The following is a 22,892-nucleotide window of genomic DNA, read 5'->3' as shown; positions in this document are numbered from 1 at the left end:
AGGAGATATAAAAAGAATGTTACAAGACAAAGAGATAAAATGGATTTTTGAGATGGAAACAAGGGTTCCTACTGGATTAAACATAAGAAATGATATAATGTATTTCTATTGAGAATTTACTTGTTGCTCACTTGTTTGGTTGCATTTATAAATATGAATGAAATGGATTTTTACATATTTAAATTTTGTACTGATTGCTGACATCATATCCTGTGCCATATGTTTTTAGTCTGGATTCATTGTGAGATGTGTTGAGACTAAGGACAACTAGTCCGAAACGCGTCGTCCTAGCATGGCATGATGGATTTTTTAATATTTCTTCAATAAAGGACTTTTATTTTAAATTACTGGAACCGTGCTGGATCAACTTTTTTTGAATTCTGTGTGCCTTGCGAAAGTATTTGGCCCTTTTGAATTTTTCAACCTTTTCCCACATTTCAGGCTTCAAACATAAAGATAAAAAATTTTTAATGTTATGGTGAAGAATCAACAAGTGGGACACAATTGTGAAGTTGAACGAAATTTATTGATTATTTTAAACTTATATAAAAAATAAACTGAAAATTGAGGCGGGCAATATTATTCGTCCCTTTAAGTTAATAATTTGTAGCGCCAGCTTTTCCTGCGATTACAGCTGCAAGTCACATCGGGTATGCCTCTATCAGTTTTGCACATCGAGAGACTGAAATTCTTGCCTATTCTTCCTTTGCAAACAGCTGGAGCTGAGTGAGGTTGGATGGAGAGCGTTTGTGAACAGCAGTTTTCAGCTTTTTCCACAGATTGTCGATTGGATTCAGGTCGGACTTTGACTTGGCCATTCTAACACCTGGATAAGTTTATTTGTGAACCATTCCATTGTAGATTTTCCTTTATGTTTTGGATCATTGTCTTGTTGAAAGACAAAATCTCCATCCCAGTCTCAGGGAGAACTCCAACAGGGTTTCTTCAAGAATGGTCCTGTATTTGGCTCTATCCATCTTCCCATCAATTTTAACCATCTTCCCTGTCCCTGGTGAAGAAAAGCAGGCCAAAACCATGATGCTGCCACCACTATATTTGACAGTGGGCATGGTGTGTTCAAGATGATTAGCTCTGTTGCTTTTATTCCAAACATATCGTTTGACACTGTGCCCAAAAAGTTCGATTTTGATTTCATCTGACCAGAGCACCTTCTCCCACATGTTTGGTGTCTCCCAGGTGACTTTAAATGACACTTTTTATAGATATCTTTGAGAAATGGCTTTCTTCTTGCCACTTTGTGCAGTGGACGACTGATTGTTGTCCTATGGACAGACTCTCCCACCTCAGCTGTAGATCTCTGCAGTTCATCCAGAGTGATCATGGGTCTCTTGGCTGCATCTCTGATCAGTCTTCTCCTTGTTGGAGATTACATTTTTGAGGGACGGCCGGGTCTTGGTAGATTTGCAGTGGTATGATACTCCTTCCATTTCAATATGATCGCTTGCACAGTGCTTCTTGGGATGTTTAAAGTTGTGGAAATCTTTTTGTAACAAAATCCGGCTTTAAACTTCACCACAAAAGTATCATGGACCTGCCTGTTGTGTTCCTTGGTCTTCATCATGCTCTCTGTGCTTTAAACAGAACACTGAGACTATCACAGAGCAGGTGCATTTATATGGAGACTTGATTACACACAGGTGGCTTATATTTATCATCATCAGTCATTTAGGACAACATTGGATCATTCAGAGATCCTCAATGAACTTCTGGAAAAGTTCTGCACTGAAAGTAAAGGGGACCAATAATATTGCACACCCCAATTTTCAGTTTTTTCTTATTTACAAAAGTTTAAAATAAGCAATAACTTTCGTTCAACTTCACAATTGTGTCCCACTTGTTGTTGATTTTTCACCATAACATTAAATTTTTTTATCTTTATGTTTGAAGCCTGAAATGTGGGAAAAGGTTGAAAAATTCAAGGGGGCCGAATACTTTCGCAAGGCACTGTAGATGCAGTCATAAAAGGGCATACCCTAATAACTTTTAAGTACACTGAAAGGGATATAGTGCAGTACATACCCAATAAGACACCCCTTTCAAGGCCCGCATAGATTATGATGTCCCCCAAAATGCATCCAACACACAACTTGACACCCCAGTGAATTGCTTCATGCAATGGGACTCCACGGTACCTCTCACATGCACAGTAGGTAGACCCCAATCATCTCTCACAAAGTATGATGGCCTCCACAATCTTCCCCCCAACAAGGGCACCCAGAGTCACCCACACAAGGGCCCTACCTTGATAACCACCACACAGTATGATTGCTTATTGCCCCCCCCTCCAAAACAGTATAGTCCACTGTGACTCTCCTACACAGTACGATGGCCCCAACAGACTCTCCACGCACTAATAATGTCCTCACAGCACCCCCACACATGCTGATTGAAGAAAAAAAATAACTTACCTAGACCCATTCTCCTGATCTGCTGCTCTGTTCTTCTACTGATATATTCCGAACTTTGGCTCTGCCGCTGCACAGGTTGAAAAGTGGAGCAGGAACCTAAGGCTCCTTGTTGCACCATTTTATTTAACTATATTTGTACCCATTGGGTCCTCTTGCCAATATTTGGTGCAGGAGGAAACCCATGCAAATACAAGAAGAACATAAAAACAAACCATAGACATCTCCATTTAATTTGTAACCCAATAACCTAGTGCTGCTTATTGGCATCAAATCTACTGCTAGCAAACATGGCTTTATTGTTGCATTCATTTATATATGAGAAGGCCATTAGAATATATTACAAATATATATATTTATATTTATATTACAACATATATAGTCAATAATTGCAAAATATTTTTGTCTATAAGTTATTGTTTTATTTTAGGCACAGAAGTAAATCATCTCTGATGTAGAAGCGTCAAAATGTATTTTTCTCCCTCAATGTTCTTATAAAGTACCATCCTTCTCAACACTGAGCAAAAGGGAAAAATCTTTGTTATATAGGTTTTCTTTCTAATTTACATTTTTACTAAAGGTGGATGAGAAGACATAGAAAATGCATAAATGTCCATGGATGCTCTACTCGGGAGGAGGAAGAGGGAAGAAAGAAAGAAGTACATAGTCATAGAGACTTCTATACCAAAAACTGCCAATAAGGCAATTCCAGGAGTTGCCACAGAGTCCGCACTAGAATATGTCCTTGGAAATTGAAGCTGTGAGCAGGACCATTGTTGGATATCATGAATAGAAAACGGTGGACAAGAAGTGCAATTATAAGCAGAATCACCTCTGCAAGTGTAGCAAGAAGGGTGGCATTGGGCACAAATACGAGTACTTCTGGGGTTCTGAGGCTTTTCTTCCAATGTCTCCAATGATTGTACAGCCTTAAAGTACTTTGGTGGACAATAGGACATGCAGTGGTTTCCAAATGTATAAAATGGAGGTTCACAATCTAACGGAAAAGAAAAAGTTACATTAATACTTCTTTGTAACTTTTACATAAAATACAGTACATGAAAAGACTGAGCCTCACAGAGACGATCTGTGTTAACAATAGAAATGGTCTGAAGCCGGGGACCACCCTCTACAAGATCCATATTCTTGCTCTTTATGAAAACGCCTCTTTTGACTTCTGCAGTTTTCTTATGACCGTTTACAAAGCTTGATGTCAACGAAACTAAGTCTAGGGATTCATTGTGAAACAGATTCCAGAATTGTAATTGTATATCAGAACACAATGAAAGTGTATGGGTTACGGTGTGCCGTTTGCATTGGCAAAGTGGCAATATAGCCCTAGACTAAATATTTTGATGGCACTATTATATAACCCAAAAATATATTATTTTTTTTGAAAAAAAAAAAAAAATAGGTGAAAAAGTACATTAATTGATTGACTAAACAAAACTGCTTACTTCAAAGTGCAAATATACAGCCTCTGTTCCCAGATATTGATGTGTATGCATTGGGGAGTGCAATGGACAACTATGTTTTTCTAACTTGCCTTGACATACTCCATTGGGATCTCGGCTCAAACATTTGGTCAACACAGGACTTCGTATTTGTCTAGCCATCAAGTCTTCATTAGTCCCATACAGAATAAGTACAATGCTGTGCAAAATTCCTAGGAAACATACAAACTAATTCTTAGTTGGCGTGAATGTGCAGATTATAAGAAAAATCTGTAAACTTAAAAGGTATTATATAATATATTTCTATTTATTTTTTTTTATCTTCCAGTCACTAAAAGAAATGTGCAGAGGTATGTGGCAGGCAAAAATCTAAATGGAAAGAAAAAATCCAGCTTCAAAGTGGTAAAAGCAGCTTCATTCCAAAATTCCTGCTAAAATCCAATAATCAATCATTTAGAATAAAATTCCCAGAAGGAAAATAGAGACTGTAAAAGATCCAAAGATTTGAATTTTCAATAAACCAGTACATCAGCAAGGGCTATCTGTGCCTGTAACAATGCCAAGGAGGGAGAAGTTGCACAACATGGTCAAGGGGTACTTAAGTGACCATACCTGCGTCCTTTTTGACGCTTCAGTTCTCTTTAATTATTGGGTGTCCAAGCTGAACACTTGGCCCGACCTCTTATACACCTTGGATGTGCTGACCTGCCCGGCTGCTAGTGTGATATCAGAGTGTGGCGCCCCTGAGTATATCAGGGTGCCACAGGGTACTGCAATCCTTACCCAGGGTGCACAACCTACTACATGGTTCCAGGTTCCCAACAATCGGTGTCACTACCATCAGCACAAATCCCAATCACACCTCACATCATGACCTGTCAGACACACCAGTGGGTTGGTTAAGCGGAATAAGGCCACCCACCTAGGGGTCAGGGAGACTGGTGGGAGGAAGGAAGTCAGTTGAGTGAGAGCTCTCAAAGAGTGAGGAGATGGAATGGTAGCGAGACCGAGGTTGGGTCGCAGACGATGGTCCGGGACCAGAGGAGTCGGGCACCACTGGCAGTGACATTGGAAAGGGAGCGACGGACATAGTCTAGGAGGACTGTCGGCAACACAACCCCAAAAGAACTGACCGGTACCGAGCACGACGGGGTACAGGACCCTAGGTCAGGCGCCGGTTCAATCATCCTGATAATTAACCTGGGAGGGAGAGTCTCTTTATGAACTTCCCTAAGAGCTCAGAGATTGAAGGCGACAGCACACCGCGGGGGATAGGGCTTTCCAGTAAAGCGGCCTACTAAAATTGCAAGTGCCAGCCATTAAGAGCACAGCTACACTAAAATATAGTGAGCGGGGCCCTAACAGCTTCAAGCCGAGGGGCCACAACAGAGAACTAAATTGTGCACGGAAGCGGCTCCGGATTACCAAGTGACACCGGTGGAAGAGGACACCTGGACGGTCTCCCCTGTAGAGACTGTGATGCACAGAGACTTTGGTTTATCTTCAGTGTGCGTGTCTGCTTTATATTCCTCATCCTGCACCACGACTACCCACAGTGAGTACCCTGGTTCCCCTGCACCCAGCGCTTCCAAGTATCCACCAAAAACCCCAGAGGCCGGGGCCTTCCTTACCTGCGGAGGCACTGACACCTTGCTCCTCCACAGCATCTGCCCCGGTACTCCTTCCAGCAACGGCGGTAGTCTCATTACCGCAACCCGCAGGTGGTGTCACGAACTTCTCCCCTGTAAATAATCCACTTTCAAGGATCGGAGCAAGTGCCGAGCCCGGGTCCAGACACCTCGAGCCACGACCACCCTGGATCCCAGCACCCAGTTTGCGCTGGGGCGGCACAAGATCATGTTTTCAGTTTTGCTGGGGCAATCATCACGGATAGGTGCTCACGCCTCTCCACAGAAAATGCAGACAGACTAAAGGGGGCTTTACACGCTACGATATCGTTAATGTTTTATCGTCGGGGTCACGCCGTTAGTGACGCACATCCGGCGTCATTAACGATATTGCAGCGTGTGACACTTTTGTGCGACCTAAAACAATCGCAAAAGTGGCCACAATCGTTTGCCGTGGTGAGGTCGTCCTAAAACCAAAAATCGTTTAACGCTCATTAGTGATGATGTTCCTCGTTCCTGCAGCAGCACACATCGCTGTGTGTGACACCGCAGGAGCGACGAACATCTCCTTACCTGTGTTCCCCGGCTATGCGGAAGGAAGGAGGTGGGCGGGATGTTTACGTCCCGCTCATCTCCGCCCCTCTGCTTCTATTGGCCGCCTGCCGTGTGACGTCGCTGTGACGCCGCACGACCCGCCCCCTTAGAAAGCAGGCGGATCGCCGGCCAGAGCGACGTCGCAGAGCAGGTAAGTCTGTGTGACGGGGGTGCGCGATTTTGTGCGCGACGGGCAGCGATATGCCCGTGTTGCACAAAAGATGGGGGCGGGTACGCACGCTAGCGATATCGGCAATGATATCGTAGCGTGTAAAGCCCGCTTTACTCTGATTAAATTCAACAAGGACTGGATTTCTCCACAGTTTGCAATCCCTCCAGATGAGAGCAAGCCAAACTAAATTCCCCCAAATTGTTCATGTTGACTACTGCTGTTAACGTCCACCCCTTGCCATGCAAAGTCGTTTCTTTCCTGCGTCAACCATGACTCAGCCCATAGGGCTAATTTTTTAAAACACTTTGCACATTGTGACGTGGCGGACAAATCAGGACAGTACTCCTATTCCAGCCTAACTACTAGTGTTATTTGAGGACCTTGTGATGGTGATTCCCTTCATCAACCATGACTCAGGCCATAGGGCTAATTTTTGGAAAAAATGCACATCCATGTGACAACCACATCCGCTCCATTCCGTATACGGTCCGTTTTACATACGTGTGCCTTCCATTTTTGTTTTTTTTGGCGGACCACAAAAAAAAATGGAAGGAGGGTTACATACAGTCAAAAGCTAGAAAGATGGATAAATAACTGGATGGATGGATGGATGAATGGATGGATAGATAGAAAAACAGTCGCACACTATAATGTCAAAATATAAACTACTAATAAAGTTTTTATACGCGTTTAGAAAATTAAAGGAGCCCAGTCAGATGTGCGACGCCCCTGAACTAGTCAGGGTGTCACAGGTTCCTGCACTCCTTTCTCTTTTGGTGCAGAGCTCAACCCCCCATGGTTCTGGGATCCTAACCTTTGGTATTGCTTCATCAGCATTCAAATCCTAGCCACACCTCACACCACACACTGTCAGGCACACCAGTGGGTGGTCTAGCTGGAACAGGGCCACCCACCTAGGGGTCAGGCAGACTGGTGGGAGGGACTTAGTTGAGTGGTAGCCCTCACAGAGTGAGGAGCTGGAGGGAGTTGGAGCTCCATGGAAGATGTTGGCTAGGTCGCAGACGGTGGTCTGGGACCGGAGGAGTCAGAGACCCAGTGGCATGGTATTAGAGAGGGGTGCCAGACTTAGTTTGGGTGAACGGTCGGCACCGGAAAATCTAGTAACCGAACCGGTACTGAGCACGGCTGGGTACTGGACCCTAGATCAGGGAGTAGCTTCACGCAACCTGATAATTAACCTGTGGAGGATAGTCTCTTTATGAACTTTACCCAAGTGCTCAGAGATCGAAGGCATCAACACGAGTGGGATACGGCTTTCCAGCTTATGCGGACCACTGAGATCCCAAGTGTCAACCATCGAGAGCACAGCTCCTCTAACAAACCATAGGGAGCGGGACCCCAAAAGCTTCAGGCTGAGGGGTCACCCAGAACAGTATAAATTTAGTGCATGGAGGCAGGTCCTGAACCATCAGCAATACCCACAGGGATGGATTCCTGGAGGAGCTCCCCCTGAAGTGGCAGCGGCACCCAGATACTTGGTTAACTTCTGTGTCAGAGTCTGCTTAATGGTCGCACCAACATCCATACGGCCTGAGTGAGTACGCTGCTCTCCCATGAATCTCCCTGCCTGGCCTGCACCTTGCTCCCCTACACCTCCACTATCCAGAGTCCCGGGGCCTCCCCTACCCGTGGAGGGAACGTCATCTGGCTGCCCCACTCCATCTCCCCCGGGTACTCCCATCGGCAGTGGCAGTACTCCCCTTACCGCGAACCACGGGTGGCATCACAAACATTAATCCCCTGTAAATAGCCCCCCCTTTCACTTTCGGGTGACCCCAAGCCCTCGGGTCTGGAGACCCTCAAGCCACAGCAACCCTGGATTCGAGCAGTCAGACTGCTGCAGGGGCGGTACAGATGCAGTGTAGAGTAGGAGGTTGCCAAGACGTGGCACTAAGCTGGTATTACAATGGCCATTTTAATATTCTAAACACCTCTAAAAACTTTATTAGTAGTTTATATTTGCCATTATAGTGTGCGACTGTTTTTTTCTTCATTATATTTTTACATCATGAACAAGATACGCAACTATTCACATTATGGTAATTGCTGCCAGTCCTCATTTTTCATGATAGGTAGATAGCTAAGAAAGGCATACTGTATATATATATAATGTCCCACTCCACTGCATTTTGTAATCTTGCACCCTTTAGTGCCTTTCATATGGCTAAAAATAGCAGGCTGCAGCCACCACAGAAGTGGCGCATCTATCAGATGCGCCAATCCTGGCGCTTTGCCCCAGCTCATCCCTTTACCCTTGTGCGGGTGCAAACGGGGTAATATATGGTGTTGATACCAGCTGTGTAATGTCACCTGGCTTGGTGATGACACGGTATCTAATCAGATATCTGACATCACTAACCCAGTCAGTAATAAAAACAAAAATAAACAACAAAAAAAATGTTTATTTGAATAAACACTCCCCAACACATTCCCTCTTTCACCAATTTATTGAAAAGAAAAAACAAATCTGGGTCTGGCGTAATCCAATAAGGGGGTCCTACGACGACCCATACTCACTGTCCCAGTCAATGAAGAACAGAATGTTCCCCATTGGCTGGTAGAACAGTGCACTGACCTGAGCTAACATCATTAGGTCAGGCCAGGTCACTGCAGGGCATGACGAGCGCCAACGTCATGAGGTTAGCTGAGTTCATTACCTGCAGTGATGAACTCTATTGGACTCGTGACGTCAGCGCTCTTCACTGAGTTCCATGGCCGCCGTGTTCTCACACAAAGTATCCCGGGAGCCTGTGACATCACTGCTAGTCACAGTCTCGGGCCACCCACGAGACTTGATGTGAGAACGCAGCGTCAAGGTAGTCAGTGACGACCGCTGAGGTCACGAGTTCAGCAGAGATCATCACAGCAGATAATGATCTGAGTTAACTTCCTGAAGTCGGCACTCATTATCCCTGCAGCTGCTCGCACACTGCTGTGTGAGCAGCTGTGGGGCTGGCCGGGCAGTGAGACATAGACTGCAGGGTCACTGATAGACTGAAGCCACACGGAAGTTCTGCCATGTGGCTTCATGGGATCCCTGAAACCATATATGAGTCAGAAATGCATGCAAGAATATTCTCCAGCATCTCCCCATTGTTTAATCACTTTCCCATCCATTTCAGCCTTTTCTCAGGCCTTCAGACCTCTTTGTTGGATCCAGCAGAAAATTACTAGAGTTTCCCATTGACTTGCATTGCATTCATAATGTATACACAAATATTACAAAGTCTTCGCTACGAATATAGCGAATACAAATATTACGGTATTCGCTCATCTCTAGATGAAATCTATGTGGACAAAATGCTTTAAAGTAAGAATTCTTTAAAAAAAAAAATAGATGTGCTAGAGGGAAGTGACTAGAAGTTAAGCACGCCAGATGCACTAGTGCGAGCCTGGGAACATCACCTTAAATCCCATTTAATCCACAAAATGTAGGGCCTTTTTGAGCCAGCTCATAGTTCCTGGAGGCGCCACTGACATTGCGGCCTACTTGAGGGCCTGAAGCTGCGGTCTTCTGTATGCCTGCCCTGCTTGGTTCTGGCAGCGAACTTCTTTCCCTTCTCCTCCGGCAGTGGGAAGACTCTGGCAAGCGCCTGTCGAACACCAGAGCTCTGGAGGTGAGAAATCCCTGCGATTCACTGAGGGGCGGGGGATTTCCCATGGCCTGATGTTTTGGACCACGGGGTCAGCACTGATGCTGGCCGAGGCCTGTTTCTGATGGGTCCCCCCCTCCTGTTTGTAGTGTTTGCTGGGGTGAGTAATCCCCTACAGTAGGGATGGGCTAAATGTGACCCTCATGCTGTTCCAGTCTGGCCCGAGGACCGAAACAGCTAAAGGGCTGAAATCCGTGTCACACAGTGCACCGTGCTCTCCACCGCTGTCGGTCCACCGCCGCTTGCTTCCCAATGTCAATGCTATTTGCATGCTCAGAATGCAGAAAGTGGTGAACACATTGGTGGAGGATGGTGCCGTTGGCTCAGTCTTTCACTAATCAGCGTGAGGCACAGCAGACGTCACATCATCATATGCGCACTGGAAGGTGGATCAGAGAGCCGAGGAACGGGAGCTAGGTGATATGTGTTTTGTTTTTTTTTCATGTCTATGGGATGTTTGAATGTATGTATTTGAAGCTGTGAGTATATAGGAAGCTATGTAGGACATCATAAAGTATATAGGAGGCTATATAGAGCTCAATATATTTAGGCTATATGGGGGCTCATATTGTATATAGGGGCTACGTGGAATCTAAAGTATATAGGAAGCTATGTGGGGCTCAATGTATTTAGCTATGTGATGCTTATCATATATATAGGAGGCTATGTGAGGCCCATGCTGTATTTTGGAGGCTATGAGGGGGCTCATATTGTATATAGGGGCTACGTGGAATCTAAAGTATATAGGAAGCTATGTGGGGCTCAATGTATTTAGCTATGTGGTGCTTATCATATATATAGGAGGCTATGTGAGGCCCATGCTGTATTTTGGAGGCTACGAGGGGGCTCAAACTGTATATAGGGGCTATGTGGAAACTCAAAGTATATAGCTAGGTGGCTATGTGGGGCTCAATGTATTTAGGAAGCTATGTGGTACTCATGCTGTATTTAGAAGGCTATGTGGGGCTCATAATACAGTATATACTGTAAAGGAGGCTATGTGGGGCCCATGAAGTATTTAGCAGGCTATGTAGGGGCTTTGAAATGTATATAGGAGGCTATGTGGGAGCTCAGAAATGTATAGAGAAGGCTATGTCGGGATTATGGTGTATTTACGAGGCTAAGTGGCGCTAATAATATATATAATAATATATATATAGGAGGAGAAAAAAAATTCTGACTTTCATTTGTTCATCTTCATAGATTTTTTTTTTATTTATTATTTTTGTCAGATTCAAGTTATTTCTGTGACCATTGTGGGTTTTTTTTTCATTAAACGAGGGGTACCAACAATTTTAACCATGTGTGTATGAAGCGCTTGCTTCATTCTTTTTTTTTTTTTTTTAAATTTCTCGTGTGCCGGATCCAGATCAAACAGCCGGAATCTCAGGCCTGCGTCTAGCAACTGCACAGATTCAGACTTTTACAGTCCGGGTCTGCCCATCTCTAGTAGTTATAGGTTATAAAAATAATTATGCTGAATATATTAATATTAGTATTGAGCAGAATTAATTTCAGCCTGTTGGTTCAGACTACCACACCAGTCACTGTCTTTCATGTGGCCCCTCGGGAAAAGTAAGTGTCCACCTCTGCCCTATACGGAAGAGTTCCCCACCAGCTACCTTAATAGAGATGTTGGACTCCTGACTGCACTCCTCTAATTGCCTCCTGCCCACAGTCACCTGGCACTCAGAGACTATTGCAGGGGTCCTCCAACAGCCTTCCAAATAGAACTCCCCAGGTCTGAAGATTTGGTACCTTACTATCACAGTTACAGTCTATCCTACATTCAGAACTGTCCAAAATGTCTGATAAATTACCTAAAGAACTTTCCAAGGAAATCAGAGAATTGGGATCTCGCAAATCCAATCTTGAAGACAAGATGGACTCTACCATTGCCACCATCATTACCCACGAAATAGAGATGGCGATTCTTCACAAAGAAATATACTCCCTCAATAGTAAATTGAAGGATTTCAAAAAACGTGCTCGCAGAGGTAATATACACATCAGAGGCCTGCCGAATAGTAACGGGCAATCCCCCAATGGTCGGGATCGAGGAGACTCATCCGATCATTTTGTAAAGATCATGTTCGGGATCGAGATAACACGATCTTGCGTACGATCACCGATCTTGAGCTTTACAGTTATGTGATGGGGCGAGGGGGCTGTAAAATAAAGAATACACTTAATAATAAGCATTGTCATTATACTTACAGGTCCCGCGACGTGTCCTGCACTCTGTCTCCCGCTGCTTCTGCTTCCGTGCCCGATTATCGCTGTGCCTTCCCAGTAACCAAAGGACCTTCCGTGACGTCATAGCATGTGACAAGTCATGTGGGAATGTTGTATTATCTCATTGACTACAGACTGGGTCACATGACTATGACATCATTCAAGGTCCTGTAGTGTCTGCATGGTCGCCGGTACTCGGTGCTCACCCGAGCACTCTGTATACTCGGCGACCGCCTTGTACCGGCGAGATGCTCGGGCACATGCTCGGCTACCCTTCCCTGCATGTTGGTGCTCTTTACAGAGTCGGCCCACATGTAGGCATTGGCTGCCACACACTGCAATGCCACAGCCGGGGGAATAGCGGTGCCGGGAATCAGGTGATCGTAGATCACCAATGCTATAGTAACCCGCTCGTTAGGTTACTATGGCAACGGTGGCAGTGGTGAAGTCACCGCTTACCAACCCGCAGCCTCTGCTCACTCTTTGAGTGATTAGACTGCACGGAGAGGAGAAGTGTTTTTCCTCCCATCCCATGCTGTCTGATATAGCATAGCTACATTGGTTGAAGAAGACAGAATCATGGAGGAGTAAGAGGGCGTAATAAAGATGGAGTCCCTAAGTGTGTCTGTATCCCTACTTCTCACAGACATAACTTCAACTATACTAACCATTGGGAGCCACTCTGACTCAGAATGGTCCCAAATTTGGTCCTCCTCCACTGGAAGGATACCAAAGTGGAAACAAACTATAAAAGGTATTGACTACATGGAACCTAACCCCAGCTACAATGATGAAAGCAGTCCCCAAATACTCTCCTAACTATTTTAGAGTGGAAGCTATGATTCTATTGATGATTTATACCATATATGGTGGTAATGTCACAAAGTTCGCAGACTCTGGATTAGTGTATACTTTCTAATTCTATAGGTAACTGACATTAACCTAAAAAAAATTCTGAGAAGCTTTACTTAATAAGTGTATCTCTAATATCTCCGAACACTCCCAAACTCTAGTCTCTTTTATATTTTTAGCGACTAAACAAACTATAGTCTCGGCCTGGAAAATAAATCAAGCCTCAATTTTTCGGAGATTAAAAGGCATCTCTCATAGTACATGGTTAATGAAAAATTATCAGCCATAGTCACAGATGAAGTCCACAAATGTAAGAAAGTTTTGCTTCCCTGGGCAAAATATGCTAATTATACCTGTCACGAACCACCGGGGGGGTCACTCAGAAATCCCCCGCGCTGGCTACCAGTACGTCACAATCGGGGGGTAACAAGTGGAGGTCACCCCTCCTTTATACCTCCCGACCGACAGACAGAGCACGTGACGCGCTCTCTAGCGCCCCTCTTATAGTCAGGCCAATTATGGAATTGCCCGACAATAAGCAAGGAGGCCGCTATACTACTTATGCCGATTATTGAAGGGTCCCCGGTGAGAGTAGGGTATATATTCCCCCGACCTCCGCGGGCGGAATATATAAAACCTCCCCGAATCTCACTGGCCTCCCCACAATAATCCTTGGCACAACTCGCTGCCACCAACCGCTTCACGGTAACTATTAGCCGAACACACAGACGTGGGATTCAAGATCGAGATAACAGAACAGCCCAAGATTAATTATATAATTTAATCAGCCTAAAGCACACTAGAAACTACAATATATACAATAGGGAATCTACAGAATATACATATGTCAGAGTACAGTTACAATCAAAGCATGGGTTACAAACAGGCATACGCAGTTCCAGCATTTACCTTGTGCGTCTGGCCACAGGGGGGCGCTGTAGACCAGGTTTCTAGGATCCTTCCCACAGATGTTTCCTACACGTGACCCCCGGCGAAAGAACACTGGAAAATGGCCGAAGTAGGGTTATCAACCTGGGCAAATCCAGGTCCCCTCCTACCTTAGTGACCTCAGAGGGAGCACTGCTCCACCCCTGGCTGGAGTTATGGACAATATCCACAACATGGAATATGGGCCATAACTTTGCCTGGGAGCGTCGTAGGCGGACGCCAACGCTCTCATTGTGACAGTTATGAATTTAGCTACAGAACGAGAGGACTCATGACTTGTCTACTAGTTCCCCATTGGCGGATATCACGCCTGGGGTACTTCCCGATGTCCTACTCCCATAAAAAAGGTGTGCCAGCATCGTCCGCATGCAGAGACACCATTTTTATGGTTGCCATATTTATCGGAAATATGGCTTGCGAGATATGAACCATATTTTCCTGGAGTCGTTCTGTCTGGATACTTCCAAGCTTGCTAATTAGATAGCAGCCCCTACCACAGGGTCACGGCAGGGAGTCATCCTGTGTCCATTGTTCCCACATCATCTAATCTCCATATCACAGGAGATGGCCATGGAGGTGTAAGTGGAACACAGACCAGTTCCTTTGACACCTATCTGCTAAACAAACCGTTTATCCCTGTGGTAAATTTTCTGATTGAAGGAGTTGTGTGAAGGAAAGGGGGGGGTGACACCAGGAGAGGGCTTCCTGACATAACTTGAATATCATGATTTATCGTCATATCTCCGGATTTACCTCACAATACCCTTTTCACCACACTACCACTTTGCCAAAAAAAATTCTGTCATACCCAATTTTCCAGAAAGTGTCTAAATGTTCATGAATCCTGTCAGGCCCCCCTCTCAGGCTCCTCTTCCCCATCCTCTATCATTCCCACTTTCTCGCCCCTTTACATGTTTGTCCCCTTATATCCACCTTAAAGGTTTGTATTAATAATTCTCATGTATAATAACTGTAACATGTTAAAATCTTTCATATAAATGTATTGTTTAAAAAAAAAAAAAAAGAAATACCATATTTTTCGGACTATAAGACGCACCGGACTATAAGACGCACCCTGGTTTTAGAGGAGGAAAATAGGAAAATAAAACTTTAAGCAAAAAAATGTGGTCATGACACACTGTTATGGGGCGAGGATCTGCTGCTGACACTGTTATGGGGGTAATGTCCCCAAATTCTCTTCTAAGGTACCCCATCCTGGTAATGATCCTCCTGCCTTGTATATGATCCTGCTATATACCCCCATCCTGCTCATATACCCCCATCCTGCTCATATACCCCCCATCCTGTTCGTATACCCCCATCCTGTTCGTATACCCCCATCCTGTTCATATGCCCCCATCCATCCTGCTCATATACTCCCATCATGCTATATGCCCCCATCGTGCTCATATACTATCCTGGTATATGGCCTGTATCCTATAGCACAGAGAAAAAAAACAAACGTTTATACTCACCTGTTCCTCACTCCCTGCAGCCGATCATCTTCCTCTCTGCACCACTGACGTGTGTGTGTGTGTGTGTGTGTGTGTGTGTGTGTGTGTAGCCGGTCCCCTGCAGCACGCGATGTCTTCCTGTCTGTGCCGATCAGCTGATCAGCACAGATCAGCTGACCGGCACAGACAGGAAGACATCGCGTGCTGCAGGGGGACGGCTCCACACACGGGGACGGGTGAGTACACTGATTCACTGCACCCCGCGCTGATGATGACGTGCGGGGGGCAGTGAACACAGCCGCACATGATCACTCCAGGCTGTAGTTGCCAGGGGTGATCATGCGGGCCGGCTCTTTACTATGTGCGCGTCCCCGCTCGTCACCCCACCCACCTGTCAGCGCCGGCTTCTGCGCTGAGAAATGGGCGGGAGGATGGGCGTGCATATGTAATGAGCGGGCCCACGTGGTCACAGCAGGCTGCTACAGCCTGCTCGTGCCCCCGATGACCCGCTCAACGGCAGCACCTCATTCCCCGCAGCCACAGTCAGACCATAAGACGCACCCCCAAGTTTCCCCCAACATTTGGGGGGGAAAAAGTGCGTCTTATGGTCCGAAAAATACGGTAGATGTGATTGTCTGTGTGAACACGTTGCAGATTTGTCACATTTTTAATGCTTTTTTCTGTGCAGATGTCTCAAATCTGAAGAGTTTCCTGATACCAGCAAAGTGAATGAGACTCTTGAAGTATAGTGCACACATTGTGTATTTTCTCCTTGCATATTTGGTGCAGATTTAAGTCTGTAGCATGTCAATTCTTTCAGCCTTTTTGTTGCAGACTTCCCCCACACTAATGTATGAGAAAAATCTGCACCAAGAACAAGCGGCAAAAATATTGCAAAAACATGAGTTTTTGTTGCTGCAATTTTCCTGCCAAGAGATGAAGAAATGGTACAGAAATTTCTGCAGCATATACTTTACATGTGCACATAGCTTTAATGGGTTATTTTTAGCAATTAACTAAAAGGCAAAGTGAATAAATAAAATAAAAATCTAATTCAAATCCATATTTGTAGTGACCACCCTTTGTCTGGAACTGTATCTGGAAGAACTGATGCTGTTTTGAAGGCAGATTTTGAAGACTCTAAGCAGGGAGTTTATTCCAAACATCTTGTAACCACAGTTACTTTATAAAAATCATTAACACTTCTATTTTTGAAAGCATTTTTAATTTGAGGCATTGTCTGAGGAATTATTTCCACACCTGACTACAATGTTTGTACCGTACAATAAATTAATTAAGAACAAATAACTTATCAATGGTCAAATTTATCAACCGAGGGCTTGATTCCAAATCATACTGAAAATCAAAGGAAAAATTGAATTAACTGGTGGTTCCAAACTTTGAATTTTATCATGACAATTTATAACGTGACTCAGTAATGTGTTGCCTGTATGCACTCTTGACAATGTCTGGGCATGCCCTTGATGAGATAATGGATATTTGGCAACCCAGTGGTCTGGTTGCCACAGTAGCATTGCCCTCCTCACAGGGGGGTAATGTTATACCTGAAAGCAAGAAGGGAGTCGCCCATGCTAGGTAGAACCAGCAGTCAACACTTTCCTGACTTCAGACCAGAAGGGGGCGCTCAAGAACTCTGTATAAGGGGAGCTTCCCTATACATTCTGGCCTGGGGGAGGGTCAGAAACAGGGAAGCGCAGAGGACAATAAAGCAGACAGTCTCTTAAGATAGGTCCTGGGGAGTGGAGCAGTGACAGAGCTCGCCCCAGAGCAGAGCGCTAGAGACAGGACGCCGGAGTCCTTAGTTGTTCAGGTACTGAATTAACGGCAGCTGAATCCAGAGGGCAGGAGACTGCATGTCTTCTGGCCACACCAGACGCCCGGCGGCACAGCAGCAGACTAGAGCCCGGAGCCACTGCCAAAGGAGCAGCACCTGTAAAAGTCTCGCACTGCCTGCCATATGGGTGAGAAACTGTACCAACACCAGGAAGAACGCCACAGCATAGCTTTAAGCAGCAGGGACCTACACAGGACAGTGCAGAAGGAAGGCCTCTAAACCCATCTGGCAAGGTGGATCCCCAATTGCTTCCAGGCTGCCCGGACCTCCATTACCATCTGATCTAGTTTCCCTGGCCTGCAGCATCCACTACCAAGTAAAAAGGTAAAAGGAAACTACAGTCCCTGTGTCATCCAGTTATTGGCTGTGTCTTCGGTCCTGCACCCCAATGTTAATTCCTCTATCCTAGACTATAACGGTTGTCCTGGGGCCCTGCTCTACCTGTGGGGAGCTGTACCATCATTGCTGCCATCATCACCGTCTGCCCCAGCGGTCCCATCCAACAGTGTCAGCCATATATTGCTAAATACCACAGGTGGCATCACGCCTTATGCCCTGTAAATATCCTTCATTTAAATTACACCGCCAGGGTCACGGAGTCGGGCCCTGCCACCGTGACCTCCGAACAGAACTGTCCCGGTTCCAAGTGCCCCATGGCCCTGGTGGACGTGTCAGTTGGTGTCCATGGGGATCTCCTCATAGACTTGGTTCAGGGAATCAGTACATCTGTGGGTCTAGTACATCTGTGGGTCTTATTTGTGGTGTCCAATGCACTAATACATAATGTCACAACCTATAAAAATGACTACAAAAGACTATCAGAAAATTCAAGCATTATCAGAGCGTGCATAATTACACAATGACATAAAAAAATTGAAAAAGCAGCTCTATCTTCCTTCATAAGTAGAAGGATCACCATGAGATTAATAGTATTAATCAGACCTGTGCTCTCACAGCACAAATAAATAGTTACAAAATCTCAGATTTGCTATGCACATATAACAGGCAGTGAAATAAGTTCAGTTAAAGCTGTTATCTACCATGAATAATAAATTGAGCACAAAAATGTTATTATAAAAGGCAGACAAAGTGTTAGAGGCATCAGGGCAAAAAGGCATAAGTCCATTATTTCATATAGCCACATGAATCTTCCTGAATGGAGGCTATACAGAGGTTGAAATAGGTATTGAACATTGTCATGAAAATATAGTAAGCAAATAGGTTTTCACTGCTCCAAGATCTATGAGTGACCCCCTCCCTCTCAGGAACTTTAGGCACAAGCAAATGTTCACCTAGCAAATATGTGACCAACGTAATTAAGGAATCAAGACTCATTGTAGCTTAAGAACCTTGGTGGCCACCAGTAATTAAAACTGCCAAGAAAGACAGTCAGGCTGGATTTTGTGTATATGAAAGCGGAGTAGTGGCTTCCTTCACAAATACAGAGCCTGGGATGAAAACGGCTCTCATAGTCGATCTGGCACCTAGGAAAAGGTATTAATATTGAGCAGTACATAAATCACACGAATATCGCGAACATACCTTAGGAATCAGAATTTTGGGATGCCCGTAAGACATTTTATTTTAGCTGTAGGATATACTGTACATATGAACCCAAATTAAATATCTGCCAACTAGAAAATACCAGCCATGTCATGTTTACTATCTATCTGCTAAAATCATCATAAAAAATATGCCTGAGTTATGAAGAAAGTGACTATTCCATAATTCTCTGGAACCTGAAGCAACATCTCCTGTCCAGCCCTGTCATAGGTCACCAGAGGGGAGGTTTTGTGGGCATGACATAGTAAATAAAAGCAAATGTCACATTATAATCTTGGTCAATGCCTAGAGGAATACATAGCTGTGTATTGGATTGTCCGAATTCTTCTGGGATGCCTCTCCCTCTATATCGGAGCGATATCCGTCACCAGGTATAGTTATTTTCTTTCATTTTTCCCTTTTATTTTATGTAATTGTCTACCCTGTTTCCCCGGAAATAAGACACTGTCTTATATTTTTTTATGCCCTGAAAAAAGCACTGTGTCTTATTTTCACGGGGTGTCTTATTCTCGAGAAGACACTGTTGGGGGTAAGTTTACCCCCCACAAAAAGCAGACCCCCCCCCCATCCCAGGATCGTCATACTTACCAGCCCAGGGCGTCTGTATGGCTCCCAGATCCTCCTGTGATCTCCCAGCAGGTGTGCTGCATGCCTACCCTGCGTCTGGCTGACATCAGATCACATACACACACACACACTAATCCCTGCAGCTGTGCTCCCCTGCGTCTGGCTGACATCAGATCTCACACACACACACATCAGATCACACTCACTCACACACAAACACACACCCACCCCACTTCTTCCCACCCACCCCACGATCCCAGCAGCTGTGCTGCACGCCGTGCTCCTCTGCCTCCTGACGACACTCACAGATCCGATCGCTTACGTTCACACACAGTCACACATCAGACAGTATACACGCACACATCCGATCGCATACATTCACACACAGACTGACGATATCGCACATACGTGCTCACACACTCACAACATCCGGAGATACCACATGCTTCCGGCCATGTGATCCTCCGGCAAGTCCTGGAAGGTCACTGCATGCACAGTATCGGCACCGAGAAGCAAGCGATATCACTTGATGTTGTGTGTGAATGCGATCTGATGTGTGTGTGTGTGAGTTCCACCACTGCAGGACCTTGATGCGCTCACCTCACCTGCTCCCGGTCGGCTTCTGGTGAGTATGATCGGGGTTTTCTTTCTTCTGTCTTCTCTCTTCTGGGGGTGTCCGCTGCCTATAATGAAGTGTCCTGCAGTGTCTTTAACTCTTTCACCGCTGCATGACACTTCATTATTGACCACAGCTATGTCTTATTTTCAGGGGATGTCTTATATTAAAGCTTCCCTGAAAACTCCTGGGATGTCTTATATTCGGGGGATGTCTTATTTTTGAGGAAACACGGTATATGTATTGTATTGTTTTCCTTTGTAAAATCTTGTATATTTTATTTATAAAAACTGTCTATTCTTTTGAATTAAAAACATAACATTAAATAGATTCATTCCTCTTGCCCTATATAAACCAAGAACCTAAATACTCCTTATGCCATCTGTAATGGGTGTCCAGTCCACCTGTAAATGATTGGTGGTGGCAGTGAGTATATCGCTTGGGGTTATTGTGGGGCTGCCAGTGATTGTACCGAATATATATATATATATATATATATATATATATATATATATATGGACTAGCCAGGTAGTCACAGATAGCGCCCCGCACAACACCAGTCCCACACAAGGTAACACCAGCCAACCACATAAAAACCTAGTCACCTCCCGCTGAGCTTGATGGACACACCAGAGGGGCGTAGCCAGGCGGTTGGCCACACCCACCGAGGAGTTCAGAGGGCCTGAGGTAGGAAACACTGAGGAGTTTTTGACAGAGCAGTTGAACAAAGCAGTTTGACAGAGAGTTGAGTCTGGAGTGGAGTTGAGTGAAGGAGACTGACAGGTGCCGGGGTCGGAGCCCTGGTACCTTGGCTAGGAGGCATACGGTGGCCTAGCCTGCAGGAGCCGGGAAGACGGCTCGGTGGAACTGTGGTGGACCGGGACAGGGTAGTGGCCCGCCGGTACCGACCCGGGGAACCGACTCGGAAATCGGAGCACACAGGGGGGTACTCAAACCCTGTAACGAGGTCCAGAAGCCACTGGACTGAGTTAATCAACTGATTGCGGTCTGGACTTTAGGTCCTTTCCCACCCAAGTCCCGACTGAAGACAACAGCCCACCAAGGGGGATATAAAGCCACCGCACAGGCAGAGAGATCCCACGGGCCAGTGTCTGCGGGCAAACGGGCTCCTCCGACATATACAAAGCCGGGGAGCGGACTCCCGTCGCTGAAGCACAGGCAGTCTACACATACATTACACGAAAAGAAGAAAAGATTCTGTACAACGACTTATTTGCAAAAAGTGTATAAATAGTTTTATTAAATATTATGAAGGCATTATAGCAAGCAAAGAAAGTTACATAGAATGTAAAAAACCGTAGAGTCAGACGGTGAACGCCAGCAGATGGCGCCTTCACAAACACACTGGCACGCAAGATCACACTGAAAATAAGCCAACAATTATAGAGATCCAGCTGAGAAGCACCCGTGAAAGGACTCAGGTATTTCAAGAACGGGAATGTGTTTGACAAACAGTCAATATCCCACCGTGACCATAACAATAAATACAATAATCCATGTAACAATATACAGATCAATGAGAGGTCACGACAGTGTGCAGCCCAACGTACCTAAATGTGAAGTGAGGGTTCCAAGCCCCGACCTATAGGTTTCGGTGTTGATCCTTCTTCCGGGGGGTGGTTTCAAATTAAAAAGTGTATGCTTATAAATGGTAGCCTTCCAATCAGATCCATGTCGATCTGAGCCAATCAAGATTCACAATGCATAATGCCCCTCCATGATAATATGCGACGCCTGCTGTCATTGGTCAACATTTGTGATGTAAAAAACCCATACTCCCCATTGAACAGCGTGGTGCCGGTAGTCCAATGACATCGGCATCGCATCACCATCATGGAGGCAGGGAGGGGGCCTGACTAATAGACACGCACATAATGTGCGCATGGGACCCATAGCGTGGGCGTGCGCATCGGAGTGAACATCACACCTCCCAGATGAGTCCTGCCCTATCTCCACGTGTCCCATACGTCACACAGCAGAAGCCAGCCTATTCAAGTAAACGAGTGGCCAGAGGAAGTGAAGGGGAGTGAACACACAGCAGGACGTCACACACATCACGTGGACGCACACAGCCTCTGATGTTACTACGGTGCATATGTTTACATAACAACAGGATAATTCCTGCTGTGTCCATGTGTCCCGCACGTCACGCCCCACTCCATAACCGGCCCACTAAAGTGTGCACAATCCAATAGAAAATAGCCGGTAGAACAGTGCCTATACCGCAAAATGTCTAGCGCGTCATGAGGAGGAGCCAGCACACCATCACAGATAGCCACTGATGGTATACATATTTTTTGAGATGGATGTCAAGGCAAATCTTATTGCACATTCATTTGTCCTGTCCCTTACAGCCCACATAGTGAGCCCACCTATTCAAGTAGGTACGATCAATTGGGGGCATAGCCAAGGAAGACAAGAGGTGACAGCAGCATCTCTGCAATGTCACAAGGGGGGGCTTTTACATATACTCTCTGGTAAACTCTACGGCGCCCAAGTGAACGCCCGGGGAGCACCACGCCACCGCAAGCGCGTCCAGCTACAACCATGGGGACAAAATTGTTGGCTTATTTTCAGTGTGGTCTTGCGTGCCAGTGTGTTGTGAGGTCGCCATCTGCTGGCGTTCACCGTCTGACTCTACGGTTTTTTACATTCTATGTAACTTTCTTTGCTTGCTATAATGCCTTCATAATATTTAATAAAACTATTTATACACCTTTTGCAAATAAGTCGTTGTACAGAATCTTTTCTTCTTTTCATTTCAATCTCTGTATATGGCTTTTTCCATATTGCAAATATGGCATGGTTTTGTCCGTGTCTTTTGGTATTGTTT

At 45.3% G+C, this 22,892-nt stretch overlaps 1 protein-coding gene across 1 annotated transcript in view; it reads right to left on the bottom strand.

Moving 5' to 3' along the window:
* Nucleotides 1-2,838: 2,838 nt before the first annotated feature.
* The window catches only part of PCSK4 (proprotein convertase subtilisin/kexin type 4), a 133,289-nt gene continuing 113,235 nt past the window's right edge, over nucleotides 2,839-22,892 (bottom strand). The window contains exons 14-15 of the mRNA XM_075353171.1: nucleotides 3,973-4,092; nucleotides 2,839-3,423 (exon numbers count right to left, since the gene is read on the bottom strand). Coding sequence (XP_075209286.1) covers nucleotides 2,990-3,423; nucleotides 3,973-4,092 — 554 coding nt within the window. The 3' untranslated portion in view covers nucleotides 2,839-2,989. The remainder of the gene's footprint in view (nucleotides 3,424-3,972; nucleotides 4,093-22,892) is intronic.

The sequence above is a fragment of the Anomaloglossus baeobatrachus genome, chromosome 1 (genome assembly GCF_048569485.1).
Source record: "Anomaloglossus baeobatrachus isolate aAnoBae1 chromosome 1, aAnoBae1.hap1, whole genome shotgun sequence".
NCBI classification, from domain to species: domain Eukaryota; kingdom Metazoa; phylum Chordata; class Amphibia; order Anura; family Aromobatidae; genus Anomaloglossus; species Anomaloglossus baeobatrachus.
The sequence above is the reverse complement of the archived record's forward strand: the minus strand, read 5'-3'. Positions and strand labels throughout refer to the sequence as shown.